Source organism: Eubalaena glacialis, chromosome 13 (assembly GCF_028564815.1).
Source record: "Eubalaena glacialis isolate mEubGla1 chromosome 13, mEubGla1.1.hap2.+ XY, whole genome shotgun sequence".
Classification (NCBI taxonomy): Eukaryota; Metazoa; Chordata; class Mammalia; order Artiodactyla; family Balaenidae; genus Eubalaena; species Eubalaena glacialis.
Window position 1 is genome coordinate 52,788,034 of NC_083728.1, and position 21,612 is coordinate 52,809,645.

At 53.1% G+C, this 21,612-nt stretch overlaps 1 protein-coding gene across 1 annotated transcript in view; it reads left to right on the forward strand.

Annotated features, from left to right (window-relative positions):
- RALGAPA2 (Ral GTPase activating protein catalytic subunit alpha 2) overlaps positions 1-19,004 on the forward strand; it is a 285,468-nt gene extending 266,464 nt beyond the window's left edge. Inside the window, exons 39-40 of the mRNA XM_061209921.1 lie at positions 12,761-12,794; positions 15,746-19,004. Of these exons, the coding sequence (XP_061065904.1) occupies positions 12,761-12,768 (8 nt within the window). The 3' untranslated portion in view covers positions 12,769-12,794; positions 15,746-19,004. The remainder of the gene's footprint in view (positions 1-12,760; positions 12,795-15,745) is intronic.
- Positions 19,005-21,612: the final 2,608 nt, after the last annotated feature.

The following is a 21,612-nucleotide window of genomic DNA, read 5'->3' on the forward strand; positions in this document are numbered from 1 at the left end:
GGACAAGTACAGTCAAACCCAGATGAGCCAGGCAGCTTAAACTAAGAAATTGAGGTGAGGTCTGCTCTTCCAAGTGACAAGCCAGCTGGAAAAATTGACCCTGAGCGGCTTAAGCTCCCACAGCGCTCTTAGGATCCGATCACACCATCTCGGCAGCAGCGTCTTCAGAGCAGGGCCTCAGGCCCCCGCTCACAGGCACAGTCTGAGGAACTCGGGGCTCAGATCTTCTTTGTGTCCTTGCAACAGGGCCTTGTGGTCAAGCACAGGGACAGTGGCCTGAACACTGTGTTCGGCCCACACTGTGCCCTGGGAAATGCCTCCCCTGCTCCCCAGGCTCCCCTACCTCAGCACTGCCGCCTGTCACCCAGGGCAGCCCAGAGGGGCATCTGGACTCACTGTCGACACCAGGACGTAGGATCTTCTATTGTTAGGCTAACAGGTGGGTGCTCAGCTTATTAAAACTATTTTCCCAGTCAGAAAAATGTTATTTTAAACACCTCCTGCCCTGTATCTCTTCTGCCCATTACTCATGTTGATAATGCCCAGAGCATAAAAGGTATTTGAGCTGACTTTCTACCCAGCTCTGTAGTTTGCATCCCTTATTGACCAGCAATTTCTAAAAGGTGGCCAGTGATAAAATAAGGGCTGCAGTGAACACACACACACACATATAAGTACATATCTATGTTTTATGCGTGTATTTATATGTGCATTTTGCACACACACACACACACACACACACACATACACTGGGGTGAGAGACTAAGTTTGTGTTTTCAAACATGCTTCCAGGCAAGGGGGTGGCAGAGAGGCCTTTAAAGAGTTAACTGGAAGGGGAGGGACTGATGTAATCACTGCAGCTCATAGCCAAGTGCATCTGTTCACCATGAGGTCATTCTTCTGCATGCTAATGATTTGGAAAATCAAGTCTAATGCTTGACATTATCGGAAAGCCTATAAATAGTACAAATCTTTACTTTTTGGAAGCTGCTCTTATAAACTAAAGGAGAAAAAAAAAGAGAAACTTTAGCTTGGACTTGAGTTTTTTTTTCTAGAACTGCTTTGAAGATCGTGTCTGGACCTTAAAGTCTTGGAGGAATCCACTTATGTCTGTTGATAAATGAATCCCCAAATCACTATTACAGTCACAGCTAGCAATTTGGGAGTGGAGGACTATTGGCATGTGTACTTTGATGTCTGATTGTAAGCATTTTCAAGTACCTCGCTCAGAAGTTGACAAAGATGGGTTTTTCTCAAAGAATGCCTAAAACCAGGTTAAATGAGGGGTCCTTCTCCGGAAACGTGAATTGACCGCGTTTGCTGAAGATGGCTTTCTGCTTTAATGTTGCTGTCGGGAGCCAGCAGAGGGAGCACAGATCTTTGTTTATTTGTTAGCCCTGCATAAACACATCTGATTTCTCCAGATCTGGTCGGAAGCAATTCCTCCTTCACAATAGACTGGATTGTAAAGGCTCCAGGATTTAGAGCAAGTGGAGGGAAATTCCTCACCAGGCCCCATCAGACTTTGCCACTTTTCACGTAGGTCATATTTGGCGCTTAAACCAGATTAGCCTGAGTCGGTGTCAGGCTGCTGCCACCGCTGCAGCTACTGTGCAAGAACGGCAGACCTGCATCTGCACGCCCAGGAGGGTGCACTCTTGGAAAGGCTTAGTGTGCTCACCTACCTGATGAAAAAGACTCGTCATTCTTTTCTACAACAAAATCACCGTTTTAAGTTTGCAGAAGCTATCAGAAGACCCTGCCTGGGATCGCTGGGTCATTCTGGTGGCCAGTAAGTGTCCTCGTGAGACTGCAGATGTGTTACACATTGGCCCCAAAGTGAACCTGGCGTGTGGATGCTACACAGCCGGATAGCCCACCAGCCTTTGCCTCGAGGAGGAAGCTGCACCCAGCTCTCACTTGCTAAGAACCCCGATGGCAGGTGTCCTAGCCCTTCTGCAGTGACCCTGTCATGGCCATTTGCTGGGCGGTAAGCCATCAAGTCAGTCGGCAGAGACAGCACAAGGTGGAACTGACTCTAGCCCCCCAAAGATGAAAGGTTTTCCCTGTTCGATGAGGGTGGTCACTTCACAGATTCATTCGATAGGTCCCCCTCTTTCCGTCCCTCCCTCCCTGTAAAAGTGGTCTGAAAAAGGTTTTTCCTGGATAGCACTTCTTATGTGTTCGCCTTCCTCATAAATTTGCTGAAACCAGCCAAGAGCATCGTAGAACGTGAAGCTAGAAGGGGCTTCAGGAGACCCCACGTCCAGCCCCTCACATTCTGATAAGCTGCACCAGCCTCAGCCCCTCCACCCTCTTCTCCTCCTCGCTGTGAGGTCAGCACGCGTGTCAGGACAGCATCCCAGGCTCAAAGGGTGACCGCTTCCCTCGGCCCCCGCTGCCCTGAGTAGTTTGTCACCTAACACTGGTTGTTGGTGACCTTGGTCACAGAGCTCCTGACCAGCCAGTGAGAAGGGAGTTTTTCAGTTTAAACAACCCGTGCAGCCTCTCTGGGAGGAGAGAAGCGAACACTGTCTCAGTGTGTCTTTTGGAACCGAGCCTGCTGGGGAAAGCTATTTCTCCCTCTTTGTGGTCCTTCAGGAAGTCTTCATGAGATAAGAGTGGGGTTTGGGAACGACGCTGACAGGACCGCAGGAACCGGGGCTCCCAGCGCACGCTGTGTGATGCTGTGGGCTCTGCTTATTCCTGTCACGGTGGCAGTTTCTGCGTTTGTTGGCCTGTACGCCCGTGGGACCATGAAGGTCTGTGGGATCACCTAGCAGCTGTAGCTACAGAATCCTTCTAACCGACCACATCGAACAGATCAGGGAACTGAAGCCCAGAGTATGCGCCGACTTCATATAGTCAACAGACGCACATCAGATGCTCCCAGGTGCCCGGGTAGGTCAAGCTCCAGGGCTCCAGGGGGCTGTCCCAAGGCCGCGAGGGGCTTCAACGTTCTGGGGGTGCTAGAAACACGGCAGGATCCGGGCCCCGAGTACTGGAGTGGAGGCTGAAGGCGGAGCCGTCAGCAAGCCTCGGGCCACCCTCCGTGTCCCGGGGTTTGTATTTTCCTCCCTTGGTGCTGGATACAGTGCGGGCTGGCCTGCCCTTGCTCCGTCCTCAGATCCCACTGACCCCATGCTCAACACTGGCCAGAACCTTCCAGTTCCAGCCTCCCCAGCTGCAAGGGGGATGTGTCCTATCAGAGGGCCAGGCTCTGGCGTCCTCTTTGTCCAGCCTGTGGCCTCGGTCAAGTTCATGTTGCTCTGCAGCCCATAGTCCGATTCTGTAAAATGGGTCTAACAGCAGTACCTTCTACATAGTACCCAATAATACGAACTGAAGGGCATTCGTAAGGCTCAACAAGTTAGTATGTGTAAGGGGCTGAGGATAGTGGCCGGCACATAGGAGCCCTCCACAGACGTCCCCTGGGCGGTCCCCTCACCACCCCGCCAGTCTGGGTTTTTCCTCACTCTGTCCTGTGCCACCCTCTTCCCTCCTGTTTCCACGTGAAACTTGTGCCTCCTGGCTCCTCCTCTTGTCCTGGAGTCCCCTCCGCCTGCGTTGGCCCGTCTCTTGGGGGGGCGTGCAAACGGGGCCACTACCCATGAGATGCTGGCCAGACATCCCGCCTGTGGGGACCGTCCCAGACGTCAGAGCCACGGCTACAGACCAGGACAGCCGAGAACTATACTGAGGCCATCCACAAGTGTCCCCCAAGTACAAGTTCTCTGATGTTGCTGTCCGTTCAAGAGCTCGGGGCCACCCACTCTGCCCGCAGCGCACTGGGCTGCATCTGAGCCGCGTTGCCACCTGGCCTGAGAACCACCGACCACCCCGCACGGGCTGTCGCCCCTCCGAGACCCAGCCCCTCCCTCCCTCCCACGTCACCCGCCGGCTCAGCCTGACCCCTGTACATATGACACTTCTTTAAAAACTTAAAATGTATCTTCTTGGAACGATGATAAAGCATCCATAGGAATTTTTTTAAACCATAATCCCATACCCGAACCCGGTGGTGCTGGCTTAGCTGTGCACTGGGTCACCCTTGAAGCCATACCATCCAGATGGTCCCTCCACCAGAGATTTGGATTTTTTGGTCTGGGCATGGGGACTTTCTTTTAAAAACTAAGCAGTCCTGAGAACCAGTGTCCCTCATGAAGGCAATTCTGTGATATTTCCATCCTCGGTCCAGCTCCCTTTAACTTATCTCACTTCTTGATTTTTCTCAGCACATGGAAGGAAGGCTTTGTCTTGTGTGTGTTTCTTCTATCTATAATGGGCTGTAATTTCTCTAAAGAATGATGCATAATTTTCTTTCTTACGTCATATGCAACAGGATTGCAGTAGAAATGCAGGCAGGAAGGAGTCTGGCTGTTGCTTTAAGGGGTCCAGGTGTCTCCAGACCACAGATGTGTGTGAGGCCTGATGCAGGAGCCAGAACAAACACCTGTAATCGGCTGTCATTCTCCGCCCCCCGACCTTCCTGGTCTCCTAGTGAAAGTGGACCAGTGAAGAGCACCAGGGCCCAACCCGGGTGTGGGGCAGGCAGGGCAGCCAGCAGCCTTGTTACTCCACAGACTGGGTGACGCAGTTGGAATAACTGAAACTTGGTTAGGATGCTTTCCTAAGTGATATTGAGGGTTCTAAAGAGAATTTTCGACTACCCTGTTTCGCACCACATTTTGCCTCGTGCTTAGTCATCCCTTTTTCCTCTAAAACTTCTTTACTCTCCCTGGTGTCAGCTCCGGAAGAGGGAAGCAAGAGATGAGACAAACATCTGTTCCACTTGACCAGATAGAAAACAGTGTTACCCTCTCGCAGCCGCCCCTGAGCAGGACTCTGCTGGGTGTTTCAGGGGAGCACAGAGGGCTCTGGAGACCTTGCACTCTGTCTCTCCCCTTCCCTCCTGGAGCTTGAACTCTTGTTAGGGAAAAGCAGACACTCATGAATCACCAAAATTGGCTACTTATTAATAAGCGGAGATCAGTTAGCTCCAAACCACAACTACATGTCACAAAGGTTTATCAAAAAAAAAAAAAAAAGACATTTAGTCAGTGGTTTAGGTCAGTTGTTGAGAGTTCCCTGAGCCAGCCTTGCCGTCTGCTTCGTGAGCCTGGAAAGAATGGCAACTTGCCTGATGTGTGTTAGTTGTCCCACTCAGCACCCTGCTGGTCAGCCTGTAAGTTTCCCACGCTGGCTGAGATGGGGACTCAGAACGGGAAGGCCCGTGGACAAGAGAATGAGACGCAGAGAGGAAGAAACCAGTCCTTCAGAGCCAGCGGGGGGACCCTCCTGCCCCGGGCAGGCAGGCGCGGAGGCTGGTCCCAGGTTCCCGGGAAAAGGCGGGACCCGAGACGATTCATTCCAGAGTATCGACATGACATTTAATGTGTTCCTTTGGAAGAACTTGAAGCTGCTGCTTTTTCTGTGAAATGCTGCCTTAGGTTTGCCCTGGTTTCTCAGTGTTGCAGGGTTTTAAGTGCGAATGGCACCCTCCTCCTGCCTCACTGTTAATTACGGCCCCGGGGACACACAGCAGTTGCCAGGAGATGGCCGGCAGGTACCAAGAATTTTTCTCACGGACAGTTTTTGGAAAAGACTCTTAAAGCTTATTTGAAATAACCTTGAGAAATTGTTTCGGAAGAGTCTGGAGCTCCTGACACCACAGGTTCACATGCCTTGTGAGCCATGGCTGGGGCCCTCACCTCCAGAAGGTTCTAGCAGGTGGAACACAGCCTCGGCCGTCAGGGTGGGTTCCTGGAAGCCTCGATGGTTTTGCCTGAATTTCTGTTTAGCAACAACCAAAGCAGAGGCCAAATGGGACCTCTCTTAGTAACATTGCAGACAGCTGAAGAAAAAAAGGAAGAATATTTTATACCCTCCTTTTCCTGAAGAATATGATGATAACCAGGAAATAAACCTCTAAATAGCACAGTAAAGAGAAAAACTGGTTCCTCTTTTCCCATTGGCCTTTAAAGTCCCTCGAAAGGCTTTAAAGAAGTCCCTTAAAAATGGGAAACATGCCAGTCAACTTTGTAAAAAATTAAAAAAAAAAAAGATGGCATGAAGCAGACAGCATTGACTTGGCCAGAGTTCATTTCTCAGCACCTGAGAAACCTAGTAGCGTCAGTGCAGAGAGTGTTGAGAATGAACAGGCAGAACCCTATCCTCTGACCGCTTCCAGAATATGAATCCCAGCTGCACAGGACACACTGCGCCTACCTGGGCCTCCACGCGGGCCACCCAGCATCTCTCCTCCTGAGCGGGATTGGCTGATCCGTGTGGTCACCTGGGGGTGAGGAAAGCCGCCGGGTCTTCCAGGACCCTCTGGCAAGGTTCTGCCCCGCAGCCCCGATCCTGGGCGGGACCATGAAGCACACACTGCCTTGCGTGGCTGCAAAAGTGCGCCCGGGCAGACGCTGCAGCTGGCATGTTCCCAGCCCTGCAACCCTGCTCCCTAGCTGCGTCCCCAAGGCTGGGAGCAGCCCGGTGCCACGTAACACCAAGGCCCTCCGTGACATCAGGCGTGACATGCGGCTCTCTGAGGCTGGGCGCTCCTGACCAGGGGTGTCTGCTGACCCAGGAGCATCAGGGACGAGGGTCCCGGAGGACAGAGGTCACCACTGAAGAAAGGAAGCAGCCAGAAATGAGAGTTCTCAGGCCACTAGGCTGACTCTACTCTCTATCCCATTACCCAAAGTCGGTGACTTGCTAGAGGCCATATTTAGATACTCGGGTCCAGCTTGGGTCCCGGGACCCGCACACCTTTGATGCAGCTTCAGTAGATGGGGTGGCAGTTTTGCTTGATCGTCACACAAACCCCACGGGGCCGGGGCCTCCACACACATTCCATAAAGATTGGGGATAGTGAGGGATGCTAAGGAGGAAAAGCACGAAGGAGGGCCAGGAGTGCTACGGACACATAAAACGGGTGGGGTACACTTGAAATGGGGTGGCAGCGGTGGCCTCCCCAAGACGGTGACGTTTGCAGGAAGCCTTGAGGGAGACAAGGGAGAGAGAGCCATTTGGAATTTGGGGGAAGCAGTCCGGGCAGAGGGAACAGCAAGAGCAAAGGCCCTGAGGCAGGAGCTCTCCTGGCCCATGTGAGGAGCCCAGCAAGGTGGGGATGGAAGAGGAGGAGGATGGTCAGAGTGGCCCTCAACCCAGGCACAGACCTCAGCTGTTACTCTGGTGAGACTGGCGGCTCCCTGGGGGTGTGAGGCATTGGGTGACATGTTGTGATTCTTATTTGAAAAGATCACTCTGGCTTCTGCGGGGCATATTCCTCAGGAGGGGTGGGCGGAAGACCAGCCGGGTAAAATGCACACCCATCACCTGGCACGCAGCAGGCACATGGTGCATGTGTGACTAAGGAGTGAACGTGGGTGGTTCAAGAGCTGTTCTCCCCGGACCTTCACTGTGGGCCCACAGGAGAGGCCCCCAGAGAAGCCCCCTCAGCCCGGTGCCACGGAACGCGGCCCTAAGCCAGCCAGCACGTGTGGAGGGAGCGCAGTGACACCCCTCCTTCAGGGGAACTGGGCGGGATTCTGACCTGTGCTCACCCCTTTAAGACCACCAGACTCACACCAGAATCCACGAGCTTGCGTGAAGGACCACGGTGGGTACCTCTCCATCGTCTGGAGAGACTTAACATGACTCCCAGTTACCCAGAAGGGCTGGGACATGGGGTGAGCTTCCCTGGCATTTCTGATAGAAATGGTTTCTAGAACAATCCATGGACAGTAATTCCTTACATCCCCGTGGGGACTTGCAGCTTCCTGCACATGCTCCCCACCGTCTGCCCTCAGCAGAGCAAGAGTCAGCCCTTCGGCAGTTTGGAGCTGTTCTCAGCCTTGGGTGTTTTTTGTTGTGTCAGGGCCAGGGTCGAGTCTTAAGTTTCTCCCAAACGAGACTCATCACCCACCCCGAAAGGACCCCTGCTTGTGGGGAACACGCTCACAGAAGTGAAAAGCGGGGTGTGGGGAGGAGCCCTGCCTTAGTGGCAAAGGCAAAATGTTCCTCCCCGCAGGCAGGAAGGACGATCTCGGAGGCTTTATGGTCTATACAGGGTGTAAGGCGGCAAATGCACCCCCTCTTCGGCACGGATAACTGAGAAATCCAACTGAAAGCTAACCAAAGTATTTCCTACATTAGAAGCGGGCAGCGCAGGAAGACTTCTCGTGTAGAAAACATCTTAGCTGTGGGCTAAAGCAGCTTCCTTCACATCTGAAGACCAAAGGACAGCTTTTATCCGTAGGACCCAGACAGCCCACTGCACCTTTACTGCTTCCTCAGACCAATACGGAGAACTCACCGTCCTCCCGCGAGTCACCACAGACGTAACTGCTGTGTTTCCTGGAGCTGTTGATTACTGGGGAATTTAAAAACCAGTGCCGAGCAGCACACAGAATCCCGGTGTGATCCCACCTCGCCGCCCAAGGCCACTCCTGAGTTTTTATAAAACAGACGAAGTTAGAATAAAGCTGGGAGGCAACCTTGCAGGGAGAGCAGTGTGTCGCCCGAGGGGTAGCGCCGTTTGCTTTGCTTTGAGGATGGTTCGCGGTGTGTGGCGTGGCTCGGGAGGACCCTGGCTGGGGCTCCTGCTGAACCCCACAGCTGCCCCCGGCCCCCTGCCTCCCTGGGTCCCATGGGGGATTTCTCCCTAGAACTTGGAGCCACTTCTGTCGTTTCCCTCTTGGAAAGGCTCTGGCAGTAGTGGTGCCCAGGCCAACTTCTATTCTTTTTTGTCATTTTTGAAAAACAACGTTATTGAAATATAATTTGCATACCATACAATTCATCATTTAAAGTATGCTACTCAGTGTTTTTAGTATATTCACAAAGTTGTGCAACCATCACCACAATCTAATTTTAGAACCTTTTTATCCCTCCTGAGAAACAAAAACATAAACCCACTAGTAGTCAATCCCCATTCCCCCCTCCCCCAGCCCTAAGCAACCACTAGTCTACTTTCTGTCTGTCTGGATCTGCCTATTCTGGGCGTTTCGTGTACCTGGAATCAGACAATACGTGGTCTTCGCTGACTGGCTTCTTTCACTTAGCACGTTCTCAAGGGTCATCCACGTTGTAGCCTGTATCAGTATTTTACATGTTTTTGTTGCCAAATAATATTCCATTGTAAGGGCAGAGCACACTTTGGTTCCATTCATCATGTGGTGGACATTTGAGCTATTTCCATTTTTTAGCTATTATGAATATTGCTGCTATAAACATTTCTGTACTGTTTTTCCATTTTGAGATGTGAATAATTCAATCTGGTAAAATGAGCAGTCTCTCCATGGCCGGGAAGGACTGAGATCTCCGTGTTCACGCTCCGTGAGCTAGCGGGAGGGTCTGGAAACATCTTTCTCCTCGAGGGCCCAACAAGACATTAATTCTCAATGTTTAGTTAAATTCAGTCATAGATGCATAAATGTACATTATAGTCATGGAAGGGGAAGAGAAAAATGCCAGACAAGTGTTTTCAAGAACGTTCCACCCGCTGGCCAGGCCCCCGCACAGGCGGGCGGGCACAATGCACGCAGTTTCTCTGCCCGCCTGTCTCTCGGTCCAGCTGCCCTAGCTTTCTGCTTCAGAACCCAAGTTGATGGGCCAGACCAACGACCAAAAAGAGGAAGCCGAGCCCAGAGCCAGGTCCGGGGCCAGGACACAGCCCCTTCTGCTGGGTTGGAAATTCTGGAAGCCATCCTTGGGCCATTTGGAAATGGTAATTAGGCTGGCTAGCGCCCACTGGCCTTGGGTTGCCAGTGTTGAGTTGAGTGTGTAGGCTTACCCCGTCTACTGCTGCACCTGTTCCTGGTCCTCAGAGCCATTCCAAGGGGTCTGAATAGCCCAGACAGCTCTCTGATCTCCCGCTCGGTCCGCCTTCCTGCTGGGAGGGTATTTAGCGCTCGCCTAAAGCTGGAACCCCAGCCCACTGTTTCTCTCCCTCACCATGCCAGCTCTCAAAACCATTCCCTTCGCTAATTATCCTGAAGCAGCTCGTCATTTCCCACACTGACGGCTCAGTAACAAGGACCCGGGGAGAGCAGCCACTTTTCTTCTCTGACCCTGCCCAGCGTTATCCCAGGGGACAGTCCCGGACGGCAGCCTTGCCTCGGAGATAAGACGCCTGGTGCAAATCCTTGCTCTTTTGCGCTCGGTGAGTACAGCCAGAGAAAACAGGCCACAGAAAGGCCCACCGGTTCTCGAAAAGCCTCCGACAGAGCTGCGTAGAGCGCAGCAAATCTCCAACCAAGACGGTGGTTTCCTGTGTCTCTTGAAACCTTTGTGGATATCCAGGTGTCAAAGGAGTCTCACAAGGCCCAAGAAGTAGGACATCTTTCTCTAAAAGCGACTTCTGGAGTCTCCAGACACCCGCTCTGTGTCTGAGCCGCTGAGTGACCGCAGTTGGCCCGTTGGCATCCAAGTTACTCCTGAAGGGTCTCCCCAGGGGCGTCTCGCTCAGCTGCTCTCAGATGTGAGCAGGGCCGACTCCTGATTCCCAGCACCACTCACGTGTAAGAAAACTCTGAATTTAAGATGCATGTTAACCCGTACAATCAGTGTTTCTCCACCTTTTATTCTTCCTGCCGCACCAGGGAGGCTTCTAAGACATTTTTATTTCCTAATTTGTCTCCTCCCCTGAAACACCACAGAAATACCGTTTACTGTATATCCTCTGTACTTCAATCTGCGCTTTATACAAATAAAGAGTAAGATATTTTTGCCCCCCAATGGCATGCCGTTAACTTCGCCGCCAAAGCTTCCAAAGGCAGGGGTTTCATCTGCTCTGTTCACTGCTGTCACCTGGAGCCTAGAACAGTACCTGGCACATACCAGGCACCCAGTTGATGAAATAATTAGGGTTTGTGTCTCCCATGCCGCTGGGCATCACGCAGCTCCAAGCACCGTGATCTCTTCTGGTGTCTCCACCACTGCCCAGGGTGGTGGGTACCTCTTGCTGACCCGCAGGGAGGCATCAGGAAGCTGACAGCCTGCTCCTCTGTGCCACGCACAGGGCCCCCGCCCTTTGGTAGCACTGTCTGTGTGTCAAGGGCAAGTGACATTTGAGCCCCATGGAATAATTACGGCAGCCCCCAACTGCCTCTGTTTTTGCATCTCCTTAACTCGCCCATGGATTGGCAGTTCCTGAGACATTCTGTCTGGCCCAGCACAGCACACCGGGCTGCATCTGGGGACACACCGGGAGAGGGGCAGGCTGTCCTCATCAGCAATTACAAACAAGCCCTCCATTGTCAGACGCACCATCTGTCTGCTTGCTTCCACCAATCGGGTGCCTGTACGCCCAGCATCACCAGGGCCGAGGGGCTGCAGGGGAGGGGGACCGAGAAGCCCCTTCGTGGGGAGAGGGTCAGCAGCACGGGGCCCTGGGAAGCCCAGCCCCTCCACTGGAGGAAGACCCACCCAGAGATGTCCCACGATTGCCGTCTTCCAGGAGCACGTGATGCATTGGGGGAAGACAGGCAATCTAGATCATCGCATTGTCTAAAGGTTCCTCGGAAAACATACCAGTCCAGCGCCAGGAAGCAACCCTGCCCGAGAACTTCCTGTGCCCCTAGAGCTCGATCACCGTGTAAAGAAGGAGCCGTTAACAGTGGCTAGAAATCAAGTAAGACAGAGAAGCCTAGTGCATCATCACGATCGGTTATTTATCCTGAAGTTCCCAACCCCACATAATTTTGGGGGGTGGGGAGGAGTGAAATTTTCATTGATAGATTGTATAATACAGCTTCAGAGAAGCCCAGATTTCTTCTGGAGAGCCCCACCTAAGATCTGTCGGTGGTCCCTCCTCCGACGGCATCCGTCTTAGAAACTGGCCCTGGTCACCGTGCCTGCCTTGCTGGCGAGGTCGGCAGACAATCCGAGTTTACAACGGCGGCTGGACAGACAGCAGTCCGTGTCATTGATAAATGTCCTTTGTCCGGATATGATGGTGGTCTAGTGACACTGAATTCAGGAGCATTGTGGCGGTTAGGTCCCCTGACGCGGAAAGAGGCTGCATTTGCTAAGGAAACCCACGTGGGAAATAGGATGGCCGTGGTGAGGGGGGAGTGGGGTGGTTAAGAAAAACTATCACAAAGCACGAAAGAGCTCAGAGCCTCTCTGGGGTCTGGCAGGACTGCTGGGGTCCTGCTCCTCTGTGCGCGAGGGTCCGATGTCGCCTCTGCAGGGTCCCTTTCGTGGCCACACCCTGCACAGCACACTACGTGCTTCCCCCCTGGGGACTGTCACATCGCAGGTGCCACCCGTACTGAACTAACACACTGCGTACCACTCAAAACCTGTAAAATGAAACTTGGAGACATGTAAACTTGTACACTTAGAGGGTGTCAGTTATTTTTTCAAGGCATCCATAGAATTCCAACTGCTGGTCTTGAAAACTCTTCTCTTTGACTGTATCTTAGACCAAATATTTAGGAAACATGAGGCAGCAGGGACAGGATACCAAGGTCAGTGCCACCCAGTGTCTGTGGGGCTCCCAAGGGCATCTGTCACACATCCTGGGAGAGCTAACGTTACCTTCGTTTCACACCTATCTGGGTGACACCAGCTAGAATTCTGTCCTGCCGAGGGACTTGTAGGGGAGTTTCCAATTCGTAATGATCTCTGAAACTGCAAGAACGCTCAGGCCGCCCAGGAATAAACGTATTTTTAGCACTGTGCTCATAGCAAGTTGGGCTGTGCGTGTGCCAGGCTCGCATTCACTTCATTTTATGTTCTTTCCCTTCAGATACGTAAAGGCCTCAGCGCAGTGTTTGTACAAGGTAAGACTGACACTTCAGCGGATTTGCCAACCACCCTGCTCATTCACTAACCCATCTCCTTCCGTGTCTGACTCAACGCTGAGATGCCCCACAGGTTCCTGCCTCCTCCTCCACAGGGGCTCTGCCCTGCATGTCTGTGCTGCCCGCCCACCCGGGAAACCCAGCCTGGCCTTTCTTCGGCCCCTGGACTCCGGGTGGAATCCAACACCAACACCTGCCATCCCAGAAAATGTCTTTGTCACCCGCCCTTTTGTGTGCGGGGCCTCGGGGAGCCAGTGGACCCGGGGCCGCCCCCTTTTTTGTCGCCGAGCCCGGAGGAGCAGGGTCTTGAGATGGGCCAATAAGACGCAGCACGTGCGGGCTGGCCTTTGACCGCTGGCCTTAATGGGGCCTCCGAGGCCTGGGCTGGGGAGGGCAGGTCGTCCCGGGTCTGCTGAATGGAACAGCTGGGAAAGGAAGAGCAGACAAAAGCTGGGGGAGCTCAGAGGGTGGAGAACCCCGGGATTGCTGTGGTTTAGGACCCAGAGGGCAGGCCAGCCACGGCAGGTGTGACCTCCGTGGGCCTCCCCTTTCTGCCCCGGTCTGGGGTCCAGGCCCTTCCTGTGTGCCCCGATGGACGGCAGACACCCCGCAGCAGTGCTGCAGAAAAGCCTCTCGGGTTGGCCTGGGCTGTACCCACTCGTGGGCTCATAGGTGGAAGGGAGACCAGATGATGAGGAAGATGATGGGGCGGGTCAGGGAGCGAGCTGTCATTTATCAACTGCGTCACCCACAGTGGAGCTGCAGCACAGACGCCGTCACTGCCTGAGTAGATGTGGAGGGGAAGCTAGGGTCTAGATTTCTTGGTTTAGCCGAAGCACCGCCCACCTCCCCCAGGCGGGGCCACTGCCACTGACCCTCCAACCCAGCTGCCCTTTCTTAGCCCCTCAGCTACGGAATTGCCCCAACCCCGGGCTCACTGGGGCCAGCGCCCAGGGCGACATGAGCCACAAAGCCCAGGTGCCCATGTCGGCCGGGCAGAGCAGCTGTACAGTCCCCTCCAGCAGTGGGGATTCATGCAAAAGCCTTTATTTGCTGGGACCCCGTATCCACACGTGTCGTCCTGCTCCTCCACAAAGGTGGCCAAGTGGGGCTCCAGTGTCCTTTGAACAGACCCCTGGCTTCCAGCACGAGGAAAGGCCGGGTGGGGGCAGCGGCTGTCAGCCGCCAGGAGTGGAATCGACCCCTTTGCAGCCGGCCTGTTCGGTCCGCAGCTGCCGCCTCCCCATCAATCACGGGGTGCAGTGGGCACGACAGGAGCCAGGGGACGGGCCAACGGAAAGGTGGGGACTGGAGGAATGCCGGGGGCGTGCAGGGCAGGCTCCTGCTCGGGCGTGACCTTCCCAGGGTCCCCGATGGTGGGTCCACTGCCCTCAGATGCACGAAGGCCGCTTTGCTGCAAGAGCTTCGCAGCTCATTGAAGTGGGCATCACCCTGCCCACCCGCCACGCTGCAGTGCAGGACCAAGAGGGGCCCCTCCTGCCTCCCTGGTGAGGGTGGAGGGTTAAATGTTTCCCTTCTGGTCCAGAAGTACTCTCACTTAATATCAGGTCTTTGAACATCACTTTATCTCTTTCATTTACTTGCTTTTTTTGGGGAAGGGGGTCCCTCTCCCAATCGATCTGATTACAAAATGGGTGGGGTGGTTCCTAGTTAATAACGTGAAGTCTTGTACAATTCGAAGTGAAGGTATTCAAACTGGAATCGTACCTGGGATTCAGTCAGGGCTGTTCGCCCTGCGGCCCGCTCCCCTGGGCTACATGCTGATGCTATGCCCACCTCTGGCTCCAGGGTGATGGGGCGATGTAGCCAACACCGTCTCCGCCTCGGATGGTGGTACAACTCTGCTGCTTTTAGCGAAAGCAGCCTGTTTTCAAAGACGAAAACAGCAGGAGAGAGACCCACAACTCCTCTCTGCCCGACCTTCCTGGGACCAGAGGGAGGAGACAGAAGCGCGGGCTGGGGGACCTTAAGGAGCTGAATTTCGGAACAGCACCGGGGAAGGTGGCCTCCTTGGGTCCAGGCGTGTTTGCAGGTATTGATTCCAGAGGCTCTCCCTCGAAACAATGAGGTCAGGTCCGAAAATGACAGAAGATGCTGTCTGTGAATAAGGTCACTTGCGTAAATTAATTTCAAAGGCCAGTAATGATAGACATGGCAGAAGCCAAAGCCCCAGAAGTGAAGGATGTCGGGAGAAGGTTAGAACGCCTGCTTTTGAGGAAGCTGGGGCGAAGCCCAGCAGGGTTTAAAAATAGGTTATTAGGAGGGTGACGAAATGGTCCTCCCTCGGAGCACTGCCCAGGGGACCTGCCTCAGCAACAGCGGCCCGGTGTTGCAGCAGCGGGCGCCTGGGTTCCTCCGAGCAGCCCTGGGGGCTGGGGGTGCGGGGGGCACGCAGGCTTCAGCTTCATTCCTTTTTCCCTCTGGAGCTAAACAGCTGTAGGCGCTTCTGGACGCATTCAATTAGTCCTGACCTCCTGTCTCAGACCCCTTGGGGAATAATCAAGTTGTAACTCCTGGTGTAAAGTATCAGCATGTAGATCCGTGTAAATAATAACACCGACCGATCCACAAGCTACCCCTGAAGTTTTTCTTGCTCTTTCATTGACTCTGGGCAGTGCTGTTCCATTGGCTCCCCCCGTTCCCCGCACTGTCATCAGTGCCTTTTCTCTTCATTCTTTATTGCAGATTGGACGGTAAGGCCCAGTGAATTTCAAAAAGATTCATAGCTCCTTTTATGCTGCAGGAAAGTCCAGAGCAAAGGCTGGGGAGAAAGACCTTGGTCTGTGGGTTCATTCAGCAAACACCCCTGCACGCGCAGCTCCGGGCGGGGGTCCAGCCCTCTTCCAGGGGCCGTGGCACGTCCTCCCTCCAACCTGTGCCCACGTGGACCTCCCTCTGCTTCCTTCCAGGGCCCTGGCCGCCAGGCTGAGCCTCCCACACGGCGCCTCTCGGGGAGGGAGAGATGGCTGAGAGTCCCCCACTTACCCACCCGAACCCCCAAACCCAGACTTCGAGAACATCGCTGCCCTGCTGGTGCCCTCAGCCGGTCTCCCCGTTCACCGTCTTCTGAAGTTGAAGAGGAATCCCACCGAAATGCTGCGGATCAGACTTTCAAACTGATCCGCATCAGTGGCATCTCAGGAACCTTGGCGGTGGCATCTCAAGAACCTTGGGCTTTGAAAGAAGAAAAGAAAAAGTTGCCAACCACCGGAGACTCGCCCGCTGTCACGCGGCGCCGGTGGGGCTGCCCTAGCAGAGGAAAAAGGAGAAGGTTCCGGGCTTTCCGGGAGGGCGGGGGGCAGCTGGCTCTGTCCCCCGGTCGTTTATAAACCCATCATGTTTCACCGAGGGGCCGTCCAAATGCCTGTCAGGTTGTTGGAGGAATGTTCCCTGCCTTGATTTTGCTCGTTCTTCTTCTGTTAGGATTTATGGTAGTCCAAAATTTCATCATCATGGAAATTGGCTTTCCCTAGAGTCTCGAGCCCGGGAGAAGTTTTACCTCTGTTGCTGTGTGTATTCCACCTGGTTCCTGATGCCCACTAACTGGGGAGAGGTTTCCTGCCCCTGGCCCTGCTGGAGGCCCTCCAGGTGATGACGGTGAAGCTTCCATCACAGAGCGCTCAGGTGATTCTAGAAACACAGGGTCCTGTCCCTGCAAAGCTCCCTTCCAGGCACCTCCAAAGGCTTTGCCCTGTGGTGCCCTGCCAGCAGGGGCCTCACACACGTTTCCTGACACACAGAGCTTTAGGGTGACAGATCCCGAGCAAAGGGTGTGTGATCCCTACTTTGTACCCCTTTGCCTCCCCAAGGAAGGCCTGTTGCATCTTTTTTTAAAAAAAAAAGCAAGAAAGCCCCACCTTCCATCTGTGCTTGCTGGGTGCTCTTGCTGGGGTCGGGGTGTTGGATGCAGGCCCTCTGCTTGTCATCTAGGCCCTCGGGCCATCTGCGGAGTAAGCCCTGGGCTCAGAACAGGGGAGCCGCCAGCTAAGGGCTTGGAAAGGTCTCCGTGCAGGTGCTTCCCCGCCCTCCCCTGCCCTCCGCCTCTCCACTCTTGCCCTCACCTGTGCACACCCCCAGCCTGCCTTGGCCACCTTCCTGCTGAGCCCACTCACCCGCAGAGCTGCCGTTTTCCCTGACCACCCAGGTCCAGGTGGCTGGGCTGGTACCCGACGTTGGCAGGAGAGGTGGGCAGACCCAGGAGCCAGCCTTGGTGTGGGGACAGTGGAGAAAGGCTTTCCTGGAAGGAGAGGACTTCTAATTCTTGAGGGAGTTTGTTCTTCTGTTTTACAGAGGATTGCAGGTAGGACTTGAGGCCAGGCCCACAGAAAGGGGCGGCTCGAGCACCGTTGGGACCCGAGAGACCCAGGTTCATTCCAAACAGAAGCAGCGCTCCGGGCTGGCCTGTAAACGGGGCCGATTTGTTGCCTGATTGGGGGCTTAGTGGCAACATAAAGGGTGACTGGAAGTGACAGCCTTTTCTGCTGTGTTAGCAGCTGTCACGATTCTTATCTTCCTGGGCACCCCCTCCCCGACTTTAAGTGCTGTGGGCTCTCTGCTTGGTGTGCTTTGGCCCACGTGGCTCTGGACTCAGCACTCCTGCCGCTGCTCCACGTGGTACCTCGTTCTGCGGGAAGGGCATCGCGCGCTCCTGGGCTCCCGAGTGCCACGTAAGCTCTAGCTTCTGGGAGAATGTGTCACCTTCAGGCTCTAGAATACCCCTGTTGCAGAATTCTTGGATTTAGTCAGTGTCAGGATTCAGAATCGTATTGAACCTACCCGGACTCCTGCACCATGATTCCATTTCATCTCCAGGAACCAGTCCTGACCTGGAGTGGGAAATCCGGTTGTAGGTTAGCAAATAGGTAGACCTTCCTATAATCCCTAATGATTTTTGGCAGCCCCATGACCCTAGAGGACAGCCAGAAGTTTTATGGCTCTTTGCAGTAACAGCTTTGGTTTGGAGATTTGGAACCGGGAGACAGGAACTCTAGCGACCAGTTTTGCTTGCACTCACATGCACTTGAATCGTTCTTGTTATTTGGGGTGGAAAATTGAAATGATCAAGTTTTTTTTTTTTCACTTAGAAAAGCAAATATTGAGCTTCTGTAATAAATGCCTTTCAGCAAAATTGCCGAGGGTCACTCATCCGGTGGGGACCCCACCTGAGTCACAGTGCTGACTCGTCACATTAGTAGGTCAGCCATCTGTAAACAAAAGTGGCCCTAAGTGGCCCAAAATAGATAAGACTTGCTGGCTTCCAGGCAGGGCCAGGCCAGTCCCCTCACTTCTCTGCACGCTGATTTCCATCTGAAGCAAAGATGTTGTTCTATAGTCTCACTGAGTAGGTTTTTGTACTTAAAAAAAATAGTAATTCCACAAAATGATGACATTTTAAGTGGTAAAACCTTAAGTAGACAGCAGTGAGGACTTGTAGCTCAGGTAAGCGACTGTCACAGCATCTTCCTGCGGTTAAGGCTGCAGTTCCCAACGGCCACTGGGAAGGAGGGGGTTTCAGCCTTGACCCTGTGAGAGAGGCTGGCTTATGGGACCTTAGCCTTACCAACAAGATCATGCGGATCGGTAGACAATGCAAATCACGTCTTCCTGACCTTCCTCAGGTGTGACCACCTGTGCTTCATTTACTCTCATATCTGTATCATCTGGAGGTTTGAAGGATGTTTTCATGTTTACTGTGATGTCATAGATGTAACTGTGCTACCTTCATAGCTACTGAAGGGGAATGTTCCACATCCGAAGGGAAATTCAGCAGGAAACAACCACCTTTTAGTTGCACTCAGTACCTATGTATGACATACACATTAAGTGAATGTTTTCTTATGTTTTCAGGTCTACAATATTTAGTACATGTAAATGAGGACGAAATTTGATAAACATGGTAAATTAAGTTATAGGGTGTCATTTGATTTCTATCTTGCTGTCTCTTGTTATTTAATTTTCCTGATGCTCCACATCTGGGCTTATACCTCCATTGGTGTAGACCTTGCCTGTAACCCACTTGGCAGGCATGGTGCCCAGTGGCGAGGGGCGACCCTCGCCCGGAGAAGCACACGGCTCACCGATGGCCACTACCTGACTCTCCAGTTTGCCCTCTGTCTTTAATTCTGATTTACTGTGACGACTTAATAAAGTAGAAACACAGTACTCATGTGCCACATGTTTCTCTTATTTTCATTATAGTTTGTAGGAAAATAAAGTTTATCCTGGCATCTAACAAAAGATGGTTTACATTTTTATCAGACGAAGTTGTTCAAAAGCATTTTTTTGAACCAAAGCCTTAATATGTATCCAAAATGGTAGCCAGTATGGATACAGAGAGGTTTGCCAGTGTATTCATGTAAAAATTGACCTCTCCGTTCATACCCTGGAATGCCAAGACCAAGCATCATTGATCTCCTATGTCCAAGTCCCTCCTGTTTTCGTGATTAAGTAGCCGGGTGTGTATCAAAGCCCACAGTGAGCCCCGGCCTGGGCTCCCATCTCTCCAGGGCAGCCTCTGCACCAGCCACCCTTCCAGAGGTCTGGAGTCCCTGACCCTGCTAAGCAAGAGGCCAGCTTTGAGGGTTTGTCTTGTGAAGAAGTGGTAGGCAGGATGTAATAACGCCTCCTGTTGGTGTGCTGAAGCCCGGTTGTGGCCCCAACTCGGGACTCCAGCCACATTCGGACCACCTGGCCAGGTGGCCCCTGCCAGCATCCTGAGCTACTCCCAGGCTCTGGACAGCAGGGAACTTCCAGGACATTAGACAGTCAAGCTTTGTAAAAAGCATCCATTCGTCCATCTGCAAATATTTGTTGAGTACCTATTACTTACAAGACATTTAGTGACCTCCACAGGGATCCAGCTGCCTTCCTGGGAGCCGAGTAGAGCCTGAATCCATTTGGCTTTTTTTAGCTTTTGACTGTTAGCAAGAGCTCGCTTGAAGGCATGTTGTGCCTTTAATACTTGGTCCCTCATAAAAGGAAGCTGGATGATTTTATTCGTTACAGAGGCTTCGTAAGATGCTGAGTCCTACCCAACCCCCCACCTAGATTCCGATTATCAGGTCTCGGTAGAAACCCATCGTCTGTTTTTTTCAAGCCCCCCAAGCATTCTGATCTGCAGAAGGATTGGGGTTGAGGCGCTTGGACCAGCCCCATCGAGATGCATTGGGCAGCCCTCACCTGCAGCCCCTCCCGCACGTGCATCTTGGAGGGGCCGAGGGTGTGGGGCGTTGGGGAGACCGAGAGTGGCTGGCTCAGGGCAGCACCCGCCCTCCCCTCTAGATGCAGATGTTTGTTCACTTCTGTACACCTTTGAGGTAGTGCTATGGTCCTGTGTCTGTGTATAAACTAAATCGGGGCCACTTGATTTATTAAACAGTTTATGTCAAGGGGAATTCTTATCGTTCACCTTCTTTCTATAGATGGCAATGGTTTTAATTGCCTTTCATTTTTCAAATCAAAAAGCGGAAGTCATGAATGTGGAGCCCAGTGGACGTGCTCTGGTGCACCCGGCTCACCAAGGCCCAACTGTCTAGTTGGAAGGGCCATCCCTCCACTCCCACCACCTCCTTCTACAGCTGTTGAAACCCAGGCTCCCTGGGGCCCCGCAGCTGGAAGGTGGGGCTCCACGCAGGGGCCCCATTTCTTGATGACACCTCTCTCAGTAGCAGTCGCTGTTCTTAACCAGTGTACACGTTCCTTTCGGCTTCGTGAAAATGTAGCTTCGTGTTCCTTTCAGCCACCAGACACGTTTCCCTGAGGCCAAGTCTGAAGCCACCTGGCGGTCCTCACGCAGACCAGGCCCAACGAGGACCAGGGAACTTGTTTCCTGGGAGACCCTCCCTGTGGGCAGAGAAGAGGACGCCGGGCCTGGCCTTTCTCTGGGGCCCCAGGAACTGCTGGATGGTACCTCTCTGGAAAGACGAATTGCTCACATCTTCAGATCTGAACAGTGGGCTTCTGGCGAAGAACCCGGAGCGGGAGCAGGCTTCCCAAGCTTGGCAGCGGTGATGCCCGGGCAGGCCTGCCACCCTCTGGAAGGACCCCTCTGCTCTGTGCGCACACACAGCCTCAGAGTCATTGAGCACTCGGGGAAGTTTGGCCAGAATTTTCTGTTCATTGTCTCCTGAAAAAAGTTCTATGTTCAGGAGTTCAAGGGAAAGGAGGGAAAGACACATCAATGGCCTCACATGCCCTTAGGGTGGCCCTCGAGTGCAGTGGAAAGAAGCCTGCTCCCAAGACCTACATCAGAGGTTCTTTGTACTCGGCTCCAGCCACACCTCCTGCCCCAGATAACAAAGCACGGCCAGCTGACACCCCAGGGAGTCAGGGGCATCTATAATCATGGGAATACTCTCTTCCCCAAATCAAATGCTCTCCAATTCGCCCTCCACTACAATCCAACAGCAGCAACAAAAGCAGCAGGAGCTCTGAAATGATACTTTCTGAGTAATATTAAAGAATTTTCTGGAATTGGAGATTACTTCTTTTTTGTCGTGAACATTTTAATTGAAAAATACTTCTGCTACCTAAGTCTCCACTAGCCTACGTTAAATTGGATGAGATGAAAGGGGTGAGAATTTATAACCAGCTGTCATGGTAAGAAATATTTGTCTGGAAGATTCTGCCTCTTACAGAACAAGGGAGAAATTAGGAATTCTCCCTGGCGGTCCAGTGGTTAGGACTCCGTGCTTTCACTGCTGAGGGCGCGGGTTCGATCCCTGGTCGGGGAACTAAGATCCCACAAGCTGCACGTTGCGGCCAAAAAAAAAAAAAA